The sequence below is a fragment of the Drosophila sulfurigaster genome, chromosome 3 (assembly GCF_023558435.1).
Source record: "Drosophila sulfurigaster albostrigata strain 15112-1811.04 chromosome 3, ASM2355843v2, whole genome shotgun sequence".
Lineage (NCBI taxonomy): Eukaryota > Metazoa > Arthropoda > Insecta > Diptera > Drosophilidae > Drosophila > Drosophila sulfurigaster.
In genome coordinates, this window is record NC_084883.1 from 6,578,486 (window position 1) to 6,592,004 (window position 13,519).

The 13,519-nt window shown below is 39.0% G+C and overlaps 2 protein-coding genes across 2 annotated transcripts; one reads left to right on the forward strand and one right to left on the reverse strand.

The window, feature by feature from the left end:
- Positions 1 to 341: 341 nt before the first annotated feature.
- LOC133842827 (putative fatty acyl-CoA reductase CG8303) lies at positions 342 to 11,268 on the reverse strand. The gene is made up of 6 exons (XM_062276083.1): positions 11,110 to 11,268; positions 3,622 to 4,011; positions 1,891 to 2,395; positions 1,382 to 1,823; positions 981 to 1,238; positions 342 to 913 (listed from the first exon to the last, which is right to left on the reverse strand). Exons 2-6 carry the CDS (start codon positions 3,946 to 3,948, stop codon positions 781 to 783), a joined length of 1,665 nt encoding a protein of 554 aa, XP_062132067.1. The 5' UTR covers positions 3,949 to 4,011; positions 11,110 to 11,268; the 3' UTR covers positions 342 to 780.
- Positions 4,940 to 6,787, forward strand: LOC133842828 (uncharacterized). The gene has a single exon (XM_062276084.1). It carries the CDS (start codon positions 5,129 to 5,131, stop codon positions 6,572 to 6,574), a length of 1,446 nt encoding a protein of 481 aa, XP_062132068.1. The 5' UTR covers positions 4,940 to 5,128; the 3' UTR covers positions 6,575 to 6,787.
- Positions 11,269 to 13,519: the final 2,251 nt, after the last annotated feature.

Sequence of the window (13,519 nt, forward strand, 5' to 3'; positions counted from 1 at the left end):
GCCCGTACATGAAGATATTTTAAAAGGTTATATGATTAAATTATAAAAGTACATACGTTTTTAACTAATTAAAAACGCTATAGATAAAGTTATAACCATTTAAAATTGAATTGTATGTGTGTGTGAGGAGAAAATTTAAAATGTAAAATACCTCGCTATTCTCATATAAAGTATTGCATACTTTTAGGGCGAACAAAAACTAAGTTCCACAGCGTATGAATAGGTTCCACATGAACGTGACCAACAATACTCTGTTACGATTTTATGATAATTTAATATTGTTCTCCCAATGATAATTAATTTGACGCTAAATTCTATTAATTCGATATGTAGAGTAAAAGACTTGTTGTTTGCCTTAATATTAAAATTGTCATATTTATTTCAATAATAGTTACACAGTTATTATTTTATCGATTACATTTAGTTTCGTAAATTAAAAGTGCTGAAACATTGACTATTTGACTATATACCAGGACTATTTGTTAATGTGACTACGATTTGAGCTATGTTTTGGACTTGCTTGCATTGTTTTTTGTATGTTGCTTTTGTTGGATTTGATATATTTATTTATTAGATTCATGGTGCCTATACATTATCGCGTACGTACTTCTGAAAGTTGTTGACTTGTACTCAAAGTGAGAACTTACTATATAGTAAAAATACAATATGAAATACAACGATGAAGACGACTAAGTTAAAGGTGAGTGGAAGGTGAGCGGTTATTTTGGACTGCATATTGCACAATGTGAATGATCCGGGCTGATTCAATTTGTGGTAGCTTTACAACCAGATCAAAAAGCCCCATATGAGCAGAGCCAGTGTCAGACCAATTTGGAAGCCCAGGAATGGGGTGAGAGCAAAGCACAGAATTGCAAGGATCGCTGCGAAGCCGGCATAATGCAGAACATTGAAGCTGTGAAGGAAGACATTGTATTGAAAATATGTTACACTTTCTAACTGAACGATTTATTTCTACTTACACCTTCCAGTAGTTACGATGCCATTGTGTGGTCACCGCGGATTCCTTGAAGTAGAAGCGACGAATGCCGATCAGACAGCGATCAATAAACTCGGTCCAATCGCATTGGCTGGCATCAAAGTTATAGCGCTTGCGATCGCTCTCATGGATGAAGGAGGAGATGCGCAGTGCGTTCTTCAATGAATAACGGAAGTCCTTGTCGAGGAAATAGTCGAAAGCCTTGGTGCCATTCTGAAATACTCGCATGTATTCATAGGCGCTGTTGGAATACAATTGCAATATATTAATATGTTTGGTTTTATAATTATTATTAATATAAACCCAATTCTCACTTAGTAGTCAAACTAAAGGGTTTTCATGTTATTTTTTTAACGTAAAGTGAAACGATTTCAAGCTACTTACGTGTGTTGAGGCATGCCAATGCCAAAAAGCTTCTCCGGTATGATGAAGATCATAGCGGGCAGCAAATGGAACAAGTAGAAGAACAGATTGTAGCGCCAGCCGTTACGTAACTTTGTCGCTGGTTTCCAAACAAAACTGTTGGGTGGATGACGCTCCACACTGTCATTGATAATGTCGCAGAACTGAGAGAGGGTCAAGGGGTTCACCTCGCCCGATGTGCAGTGGATTATCTCGGGCTTCTCAACATGATGTGTGCCCACATACCAGCCCATGACCAGGGAGCTGTTGATAACGTAGTCGCATGGTATGATATCAATGACGGCATTCGCACGTCCGCACATCGTGCGAAAGATGCCCTTGACGAAGCCAGCCAAAAAGCCCAAATGACCTGAGTTGGCATTGCCCACCCAACCCTTCATTGGGTTCTCCAGTGTGCCGTAAACTAAAGAAACGAAATACATATTGAGTTAATCGATCTTCGTCTGGGAATAGGAAGAGTGTGAACTTACCTATCGATGGCCTGACTATGGCTGCTGGCAGACCGGACATCTCTGCCATGAGCAGATTCTCCGATAGATTCTTGGTGAATGTGTATGTATTTGGATGATCCTTGAGATATTCCTTACACTTGGCCGGCGTGAAATCAACCCAGGCCTCATCGTTCTCCGCCATCTTCATCATCTCGTATGGATCGAATTGGGACTTGTAGACATCCTCGGTGATCAGGCCACGATTGTTGCTGTTGCAAAAGGCCGTGGAGCAATAGATGTAGGCGGACAATTGCTTTAGCTGCTTGGCCAACTCAATGGTCCGCATTGTGCCCGTGAGGTTCGTGAAGATCGCTGTCCGGAGTGGCGAGTTGAATCTGATCGTTGCTGCACTGTGATAGATCACATTCACACGCTCGACGATCTCCTTTAGCAGCTCGGGGGCAAATCCAAAGTTCGGTTCGGTCAGCTCACCCACCACGGGCACAACCTTGGCCAGTGTTTTCTCATTGTACTTTTGGAAGATCTGTGAACGCAAGAGACGGGATAAATTGCTAATCTTGTGGAGTAATAGTCGTAAGAGAAGTCAACAAAAAAGACTTTCAACTGACGAGTAAAAAAACGTAATTCATTTCTTTATTACGCTATTAATTGTGTGTTTATTGTATAATGATGGTGGCGAGACAGAAGCTAGTTCAAAGCAACATGCTAGACTAGTGTATACCTAATGTTATTGCAGAAGACAGAGAAGCACAGCAAGTCTGAGCAAAGAGCTGTATGCCAAGAAGGCACACGGCGGACGGAAGACTTCACTTTGGTTTTCGACAAATTAGCGCGCCATTAAGATGCGTCGTAATTGTTGGAGATAATGGGCCCCCCTCCTACCCAGGTGAAAAATGGGTCGTTGAGGTGTCAAGTTGGTGTCAAGAGGCGTGGACGAGGTGCAGCGACGTTACACGCCTGTTACATTAATTTAAGCCATATCTGCGTATGCAGGTTTTATACCCGCTACCCAAAAGGTGCAGAGGTATACAATTTTGTGACCAATGTGGACAGAGCTTTGTTAATATAAAGTATGTATATTCTGAAAAAGTTTAGGAAATATAACTACATGACTCTCATTTTCTTTCTGTCTATCTATTCATTTTTGTTTTGCACGCATTTACACTTTGATTCTCTCTACAAAAAATGCACTTCAAACCACGTTTGTTTTGATATTTGGCAATGCCGTTTTACGCCTCCGCAAATCTAACAATACTAAATTGTGAGCTTCTATAGAAGTTGGAGCTTTTATTTTTAGTATAAACAGTAACACAATCTAGTTGACCTCTCTACAAATTTGCTAACAATGGGATAATAAACTGGCAGCTATATAAACTTTAGTCTGTTGTGTTAGCTTTTCTAGCACTTTCTGATTTGTATACCCGCGACCCATAAGATAGAAAGGTGTTATAACTTTGCGTCAACAGGAATTGGAGGCTTTTCCGACCTCATAAATTAAAATGTTATGTTATATCTTGAATGTAAAGGTAACTAATTCGTTAAGCCATATATTATTCAGTTTTTAGCCATATTCATTTGGTATAATCAGCATTTTTCTGTATTTTGATTTGGTATACTTTAACTATCAAAAAGCCTTGGCTTTCTTTTACTCCTATTGAGAACATGTAGCGGGTATATCACAATCGAGCGCACTCGATAATAATTTTCCAACTGGTTGTTAGATTGTTTGTTAGTTTTAGGTATGCTTACCGGCTTCTGGAGAAGACGATTAATACGCTCGTTGGGATCAAAATTGCGTTTGCCTCGGACGAGTACGTAGATGGTGCCAATGTCGGGATGTGTGTCCAGCAGTGCCTCAATGAGAACTGTGCCCAAGAATCCCGTGCCGCCAGTGATGAAAATATTTTTCTTGGCAAAGAACTCGGGTATGGTGAGAGCTGCGTTCAGCTGACGCTGGCTGGAATGTGGCGATTCATTTGTTATTGGTTTTCTAATCCCAATCTTCGTGTTGGTTCTGTTGCTGTTGACATCATTGTTGTTGTTGTTGTGGTTGCCATGCTCCGTTATGACGGCCATGGTGTAGGGCTCTAGATTTGTGGGTGGCGCCAACTTGCTGCTGGATCTGTCTTCGGTTGCGAGCTGCAAAGGTGATAATAAAATACAAATAGGTTAACAAATTGATTACATTTTATGTGTGCATTCACAAATCACAAAGCGTCTTTCAACTGGACTTTTCTTTAACAGTTATCTTTCGAATCGCCGGAAGTGCAATAAGCGTTAAACTTAATCTTTGGACTTTTGAGATACATATCAATAGATTGTATGCATCACGAAATTCGGTCATGTTAATGCTAATTAATCAACCTTCTCTCTAAAGCTCTCATTTTATTGCCCTGTGCTTGACGCTTATTTGATGACCTTAAGTGCCAGCCATTAAAAGGGTATAAAGAGGAAATGCAATTTAGATAGATTTAAAATTTCCCTAAAAATTCCACTTCAATTGCATAACGCACAACAAAACTGTTTATAACAGTAACAGAGAATGTTCATATTTACAATTCCAAAAAAATGCATTCATTGTGAAAATTTACCAAAGTGATTATTTAATTTGCAGAAATATAAAGAAAGTTGCATGAGTGAAATATGATTGTTGATAAGTAGACCTCGGAAACACACTTTTATATATTTTAAAAATGATTAGAAATCTATAAATTCAGATTAGTGCATATAATTTTAAAATACGAATATATCTTTAAACTAATATTTTAGCGAAACGAATCTTTATGTCACTAAATTTAATATGAAAATACAGTATATGAATATACTGTGTATATATTAAATGTGCAGTAAATATGCAGTATATACTTTATATTCAGCGAATATACATATTTTAAACCGGTTGATTACTATTGAATATTTTAGAGGTCAGGATTAGTTCACTGACTGTTTTGTCTTTTGTCAAAATTTATAGGTTTGAAAAATTAAAAGACCTTTTCCGCATGTGCTGAGAAGGCGTCGGCAAATGTCTCAATTCAGTATGTTCAAGTTGACTTAAGTGAATTGTTTCAGTTGCCCTTCGTAATCCCCCAGTTATTATTTTTTAGATCCAGGGGAATTCAGTTCTCAAAATTTCGGTTTCAGTTTTTGGATGTAGAAGTAAAACAAAAATAAAGGGTTTGAAATTCGTTGCAACCTAGCCAAAATTCTGTGCAATATTTTAAGTTAGTTAAATACCAAAAAAAAAAGCATTTCTTTTATGATGAATGTCGTCAAGAGTTTGAGACACTGCGTGCGCATGCTGAGACGCGGTGCCTCCGGGAAGATGCCACAAAACGGACAGATTGGCCCCATGAGCGTGGAACAGCGTCGTAACTACCGCTACGACGATCGATTCAATTGGCCAACTGGTAATCCGGGGGATGGGAGAGATACGAAACTGGGCAACACATACAGCGATGAGTTGTTTGATCCTCGGCATGATGAGCGCCACTACAAGAGCTATCAGCGCAACGATGCGAACAATAGAATGACAAAGGACGTTGAGTCTAGACGACGCGTGCCTCAGCATTCGTTGGACCACCAGCGTCGTCAGGCGCGCATCATACAGGAGAACAAATGGAGGTGGCAGCGCCGTACGGAGCCCAAAACTGCGCCAGGCTTTCGCGTGTCGTACGAGCATCCCATCTATGGCGCTAGTCCACAGCGACGTCCGGGCCGTCAGGAACAGCAACCGCGTCGCCCAGGACGCGAGCAGCGCATGAAGGAGAAGCAACGCCAGGAGAAAGAGTTGCGTGAATCTCGCAAGGATTATGACCTGCCCGGCTACAATCGACCATTGAAGAGCGAGGCGGGTGATAGCACCTCATCGACGGACGAGAATCAGTTTGCAAGCCAAGCTTGGCTGGCCAAGCGCAAGCAAGAGAATGAGCAGCAATATTGGCACACATGGCAGACGTGTCCCTCAGAGCGGCAGGACCCCGAGACCGCAGAGGCCGAGGATATCGCGGAGGAGATCTCCCCTGGCTATGAAAGTACCCGTGAAACTCGTCGGGGTTTTGTGAAGCCATCACGACCCTACGACGGCGGCGTGCGTCGCTTCCAGACGCATTCGCTGCAGTTGAGCGAAGGCAGGAAGCATTTGAAAACAAAGCGATCGGCGGTAAGGCGTCGGCCCAGCGGCATGGAGAAGCAATATCTATTGGCCCGAGACTTCACCACGCGCATCCACAGAGTGAGCGATGAGAGCGACAACAGCGTTGAGGAGGTCAACAAGTCTTTCAAGCGACCCACATCGTTGCTGCAGTCTCATGTGTTCAGGTCGTCGCCAACAGTCTATGCGGATGAGCAGAAGGTGGAGCAGTTGGAAGACATTGGGCTGCCCAAACAGCCACCGCGCATGAAGCTTGCATGGCACGGTCTACCTCTACCCGTCTACAAACGGTTCGAGAGCATCAAGAAGGCGGTCGCTCGCAAGCAACTGGACAACAGCACGAAGAAGCGACTGCAGCCGCCGCGATTCCGTATGACTGTCAGGTCCAAGGGATTGTCCCGCCAGCGAACACCCATCGATAGCTTCTCCAATCAGCTGGCCGTGAAGACGCAGTTCACGCCGTACAGTGAATACTTGGGCTACGGACGGCTGAGTGTCTGCGATGCCTGGCACAATTTCGCCAATGCCCACAATCTAAAACCCATCTGCTAAACATCTTGGAAGGGGATCAACAATGGTGGTGGTTGGCAGTACAGTGAAGATTCCAAACCCAGATCAAACTAAGCACTTTGTGGGCATTAGAGAAAATTAGACATTTTTTTTATTTCGTTTTAAAAAGAAGACTTCATCTTATATACAACGGGGCCTCAATAATATTGGTTATACATCTGTACTTCCAAATATATGCATGTCAATAGTTTTTTACGTTTGGCGGTCTTTTACGTAACGAGATCAGAATGGAAGGGTCTCAATGATGATGCTACTTTTGAGGTGTATATAATATATATATGTTTTTCATGTCAATAGATTTTATTTTAGTAATCTTTCAAATGGATTCTCAAAACCAAGATCCGACCTTTAAAATAAATTAGGTAGTAATGCATTATCAAAACAGATTCTTTTTGGGTATTTTAGAAGGAAACGAAGACGAATAATTGTTATATATCTTTATATAGAAATATTTAGTTCAATAGTTTTTCCTTTTTCGTTTCTTTAACTAAAAAAGGGTAAATTAATGCATCCTCAACTAGGATCATCTTTATTTTTTCTCGATCTTTTTTGCTGAAAATCGAGACTTTGAACTTTTTTGGACATTATACAAAATTAACATTCTGTCTTAAAAAAGACTAATCTATTATAACAATCTTTACATACAATTATACGCATGTCAATAGTTTTTATTGTTAGCGACCTTTCAAGTATATTATGTTAGCTGCTAATTACGCGAATATCTCTAAGATATGAAAACAACACACACAAATGCTCGGAGGAGGCCTAACAATGATTGTTTTCTGAGGTCTAACATCGAGAAAACATGCGTAGATGTTTTTTCTTCTTCTTTTTCGTATGTGTGTTGAGATTAATTTTGATCATTTTCAGTGATTTGTTTGACGCTTGTATTTGTGTCAAGGCCGTGTTGAAAAGTAACTCAAAGTCTGACCAGCAACTACAGATTTCCGAATTTTAATGTTTCGACAATATCTAACAAATATTTGGTGAGCATAGCATTTTCTATAAATAATCAAATCGTCTGCAACAACGCACGGTCACGGTCATTTTCGTTTTCGTTTTCGTTATTTTCGATTTTTCGATTTCGATAAGCTGAAGATACCCCGCGCTCTATGTTTAGTGGTTTGCATCTGGGTTTTTAGTACTTCCCTCCGGCATTACTGTGGCTTTATCTCTTGCTGATAGTTGGCATTTGATTGCCCCGACACGTAGTTTTTGGCAACTCGACGCTAATTGAAAATGTGTTGCATTTATTTTTTGGTTTTTGGTTGGTTTTTTTTTTGTTGTTTGGGTAATTTTCGAGATTGCGCTTTTAATTTAATTAGCCAACTAATTGGTGGGGAGGGACGTAGAGACGATGGTCTAAAAAGGGGGCGTGCTAAATACTGATTTGGCAATATATGTATTTCAACAACCTTCGCTCAATTTCGAGTAACAATTTTCACACATGTGAAAACGTTTCCAAACATTTTTTTGGGAGGGAGTGAGTCAACGCGCGCGCATTTGAGCTAATTGCCCAAATGACTTGAATCTTTCTCAAGGTGTTTTCAAACTTATGACATTGACTTCAGAATTATGTAAACTGAGAGATTTCAATGAATTGAATTGCTAACAAACAAACCAAAAATCTTGAACAGAATGCGCCGCATCATGCTGAACTTCAGCAACACACAACACAAAAAAAAAAACTGGTTTCATTTCGTCGCTGTCCAATATCTTTTATATGTATTATATGTGACTAGGTCTTGGCTCCTAAATCAGCATAATTTTGCCTGACCCAAAGCATCATTTTATTTGTTTTTTTATTTTGGTGTAGGGTCACAGCAAGCTACACTATAATGATGTCAATGAACTGATATTAAGCCTATCCTCTTCAATAGTGCGATCCGTGGAATTTGAAATTCACTTGCGAATTCACAACAATAATAATATTGTGTATACGTAAAGTACAATTATTATATGTGCTGGCTGTCTGGTTGGAAAACCCTTAATCGAATGGTCACGTATAGAAGCTGAATTGAATACATCATAGACTTGTTTGTCGAATCTATTCGAGTGTGTATGAATATGTTTATCAGTGTGTTCTCAATTCAAAACCAGCGGAAGTGCTTCTATAGCATATTGCAGACTATGCATTTGATTGATTTTTGAAGGTTTTTCAGATACGGACAGACGAGTTTTAGTGCGTCTCAGAAAATTCGCAATTTATGCAATGAAGCGTAAGGATTTTAGACTAGCTAAAAGTGTTTTTATTTGCTAGATATATTATTCTGTATGAAGTGAGCATGTGCATATAGTATAATGAATACAAAAGCCCATCTGCCTGCTGTATATATGTATGTACATACATTTATATATAAGTATGTGTATATCTATTGTGGCTTAAGATTTGCATAATTTTGCGACGTTTTGCGTTTCGCTTGCTAATTTCGCTTAACAAAAATGACAGCGATGCGAGTCGCTCGCTGTTTAGCCGCATTTGTATTTGTGGATGTAAATTTATCTATAGCTGTAGCTATGTAAAATGTATCTAAGCCTATCTTCAGCAAAGTAAGCGAGAGAGTAAAACCTATTATGGATATTATACCTTGATGAAATTTCTTTTCCTCGCACATGTTCATTTGTCTTGCCAGCTTTTTGACCTATTTCGCAAACAATAACGGCCAAAAAACACATCGAACATCATTGTGACGTTTGCAAGGGCCAGCAAAACTGTGACGAATATAATTATGAATAAACCACGCACACACATACACATACACACACACACACATAGATCTCACATCATTTTATTTTGGCACTTTCTATTTTACAATTTGAGATCTGTTTGAAGATCTCTTTTTGTCGCTATCTTGAACATCAACTGACTCGTGCGCTTTGTCAACTCGCTTCTCACATTTGGCCTTTTCTTATACTAGATTTGATTTGATGACTCTATATATGATGTATACACACACACACATATTTGTGCGTTTATTGGTATGCATATCTATAGGAATTGATGCTTCCGCCATAGCAACAAAATGTGTAACAATTTGTTGTTATTTATTCGCGGCATGTGTTGGCTGAACTTGATAGCCGTTTTTGGGGGCGAGTCGGTCAGCATACGAGTATAAACAAAAGAGCAACAGCAACAGCATAAGCAAAAGCACTAACAAAAATAACAATGAGATTTTATATAGTGCGTATTAAGTGCGCGGCGGGTTTGAAACGATATCGCACTTTGCTTTTTGGGCCTGGCCATTTGTTTTAGCGGTAGCTACTGCCGATATCGTTGTTGTTGTTGTTGTTGCCTGCTGCTGGCTGGTTGGCATTAGCATATTTATTTTTGTTGTTAGACCTTAACATTGAAACGACAAACGGTCTGACGAGTTCAATCAAATTGACGTGTGCTCGCATAATTGACGCTTTCAATGTCGCGTGCAGATATTGGGCTAAAACAAAAGACTTAGGCAACGAACTTGCCACGCCTAAAATGCTATGCACGCTGTGTTGTGTTGTGTGAAATTATGGCTCTTATTGCTGCTTGCTAACCGAGCAATTCGCACTTATTTTTTTCTCCTTTTTTGTGTGTATTTTGTCAAACAGCACATAGCAAATGGACAATTGACTTTTGTTGTTTTCGGCTCAGCGAGCCACTGTCAAGTTAAAAGAAATTATAAATAAATAAAATAGAGTTTTATGGACATTTTGGCGAACCGGTTTTGGTCCATCAATTTATTGCCGTGGGCCAGAGATGAAATAAATCATCTAAAATACAACAACAAGAGAGGAAGAAACGAAAAACTCAGAAGACCTTAACAACAACTACAAACGACAAATTGGCCACGCTGCAAAACTGTAAGCTACAACTCGAGTTGAAACCTTCAAAATTGAAATACACAAAAGGGGAAAACACTTAAAAAGGTTCAACGCAACGCCAATGAATTTTCCAGCAAGAGCGCGAAAAACGTACAAAACAAACTTACTCAGAGACTTAGACTTCTCAGCTTTTAGCTTTGCGTCGCGAAAAACTCAACATGCACACAACACTCAAACATACATACTACATAGACCACAAACACACATACACGCACACACACACCTGTTTTTTGAAATGCTAAAGCAAACAAACACACAAAAAGCCAATTGAAAATTGTTTTTGGAAGCAAAGTGAAAAGGCAGCGTGTCAATAGAAGCACTAGGAAAAGCGCTAGGAAAAACAAACAAACAAACAACAAATACTTATTTCAATAGATCAGCTAATTTTTCATATATTTTTCGCATTGTTTCCACATTGGTTGGCCATAGCTTTGGCTTTCGTCAGAGCGTGCTTCCGTTTGATTTGTTTGGCAATCGATTCTTAAATCGATTTCGATTCTATTTCAGCACATTTAGAAATCACACTTAAAATGTCTTGAAGGCTTTGGGGCGATGAGTCAACGCGAGTTTCACTTGATTTGCACTTGAGTTTTGAGTTTTTAGAAATTAACCAAAAAAATAATTACGGTTAACAATTTGTGACGTTGAAAACTAACCAAAATTATATTTGGATTCAATCAGATCCAAAGCAAAACGATCAAACGTTCAAATATGCGGTCTTGGTGGAAGAAGTTGCTGCCAATGCCGACGCACGCTCAACTCGAACTGAAACCGAAACTGAAACTGAAACTGACTGAGCTCAACTGAGCGTCGACATGAGGAAATTTTAAATACCCACCAAGCAGGCAAAAGCTGAGCCACCGCCACCGCTACCGCCAACAACAACAGCAACAGCAACAACAGTAACGATGACAACAACAACGATCGGAGCAGCAACAAGATGCAGACGCAGACGTAGACGTCCGCATGGCCAACGAAACGACGTAATGAAAATCGGAACACTAAATAATAAGCTCAGCTGCGCAGCGAACGAGTTAGAAGGGGAAAGAGTTTGGCCAAGAGAATGAGAGAGTAAGAGCGAGAGCGAGAGAGCGACAGACAGAGAGAATCAAAAGCCAAAATACCGAAAAGCAAAGTCAGCAAATAGCTGAACTTATTGTATAGAGCCTCTTTGAGTGGCAAGTCTAGAGACCGAAACAGACACCACGAGAGCTTTGAGTGGCCTAAAGACAACAGTAACAACAACAACAATAACAACAACAACAACAACAACAACAACAACAACAACAACTGCCATTCAGGAAAGTCCCGCTACGTTGGGCTCGCTCGGTATCTATTTGGCCAAACTGAGAAAGCCAAGCTCAGCTCGTGTCTATCTAATTTCGTATCTGTTACGAGTGCAGCGTATCTATTTGAGTGCGGACTCAAATATCTCTTCCGATAATGTCGCATCTGAGTGGCTATTTTGAGAGTGAGTGAGAGCAACAAAACAACATACTATGATTGCCTTCATTTATCACTTGTTTGAGTCACTCTCAGAGCTGAGATACTTTGGAAATACGCAATAAAAACCATTAAACAAATCAGCTACTATTGTATTTGGGCCCATTTAAATGTAAATGATACAATTTAATAATTTGAAATTTGTTGAAAATAAATTACATTTATTGTGACATTATTTACAATGATATGGTGAGCTCTTCTTTGGAATGGTTTCGTAAGAATTGCTGACTTCTTTAATTCTACATTTAATGGGGTCACCTTCTTCATCGGCATTGGAAATTGGACTCATTGCAAGGTCTGCTTAAATGTATAAATTTGTGCTTACTTTTGCACTGCTGACGCCAATAAAATTTTATTTATTTGCAGTTGAAAATACTCAAATAACTAATGCGACGATACTGGAAAAAAGTATTGCGCAATTATCAATTATGTTTACCGATCTCTGTACTAGGCTCAATTGCAGCTGACCTAAAAAGAAACCCACACGGCCGTTAACTACAAAGAAACGCCAGACAAAAGTAACATTCAAATACAAGCAAAGTCTATATATAATAAGTTTTGTGTTGGACTCACAAAAGAAATGTCGACAAAAATACCAAAAAATCAACAAAAATAAAAAAAAAATAAAAATTTGACAGTAATTTGTGCGACACGCAAAATAAAGAAAGTGGGTGGGTTATTAGAGGTGCATGTGTGTGAGCATATGGGGGCGTGTCTTTGTATGCGTTATGTGTGGGTCCAAAGAGTTTCACGTGTTGTCAATGATCACCTATACAAGGCCATAATAGCAGGTCGTGCCCCAACTAAAACTGAAGTAAACAAGAGAAATGAATTGTTGAATAATGTCGACGAGACTTTCAGCAAAAAAAGTACTTTTCCTAGCACCTCTATTTAATATTCCTGCATGATTAAATATTTCCATTGCGCACTGAATGCAATTATCATATTAAGCAAATTTCTGAAAACTGTAAACATTATTATTGACTTCTGAGCTTTGCTAATTGCAGTGAGTACAATTTTTTTTTGCATAATATATAATTAATATGGTTGGCATAAATTATAAGGCGCTTCTAGTAGCATTTACTAAATAAATAAATCTGTGTGTGTGATTAGCTAAACTAAGATAAATATCTAATAATAGGTAATTGGCAAAAACGAGCATGACAATATGTTGATCAGGTTCATATAAATATGGTAATCGAAATATGAAGAGTAGCAAACTGATTGCATCGCATCTGGATTGACATCAGTCTGAAAAAGTTGCTAAAAATTCCTTATTAACATCTTCTTTGTATTATCAATGAAAATAATATTTATAAATTCCGATTGGAGAAATGTGAAATTAAAATTCGGTTTATCTTCATATAATCACATTAACAACAACTTCATCTTATTCATATCCTTATCGTTTATCGCAAATTACCCATAACAAATGGCAATCAAATTTGCATTAATCTACATTTAAGTAGCAATTTCAAAACCACAAAATTCAATGAAAATTACCTCTTATAATTTAATCGATTTTCCACCTATACGTAGACAGAGACGAGTTCGCCTCATTGT

Coding starts and splice junctions, on each gene's coding strand:
- LOC133842827 (XM_062276083.1), bottom strand. CDS start 3,948: ATGGCCGTCATAACGGAGCATGGCAACCACAACAACAACAACAATGAT. Junction 1,239..1,381: donor ATTGGCATGCCTCAACACAC/GTAAGTAGCTTG, acceptor GTATTCCAACAG/CGCCTATGAATACATGCGAG. Junction 914..980: donor CATCGTAACTACTGGAAGGT/GTAAGTAGAAAT, acceptor CTTCCTTCACAG/CTTCAATGTTCTGCATTATG.
- LOC133842828 (XM_062276084.1), top strand. CDS start 5,129: ATGATGAATGTCGTCAAGAGTTTGAGACACTGCGTGCGCATGCTGAGA.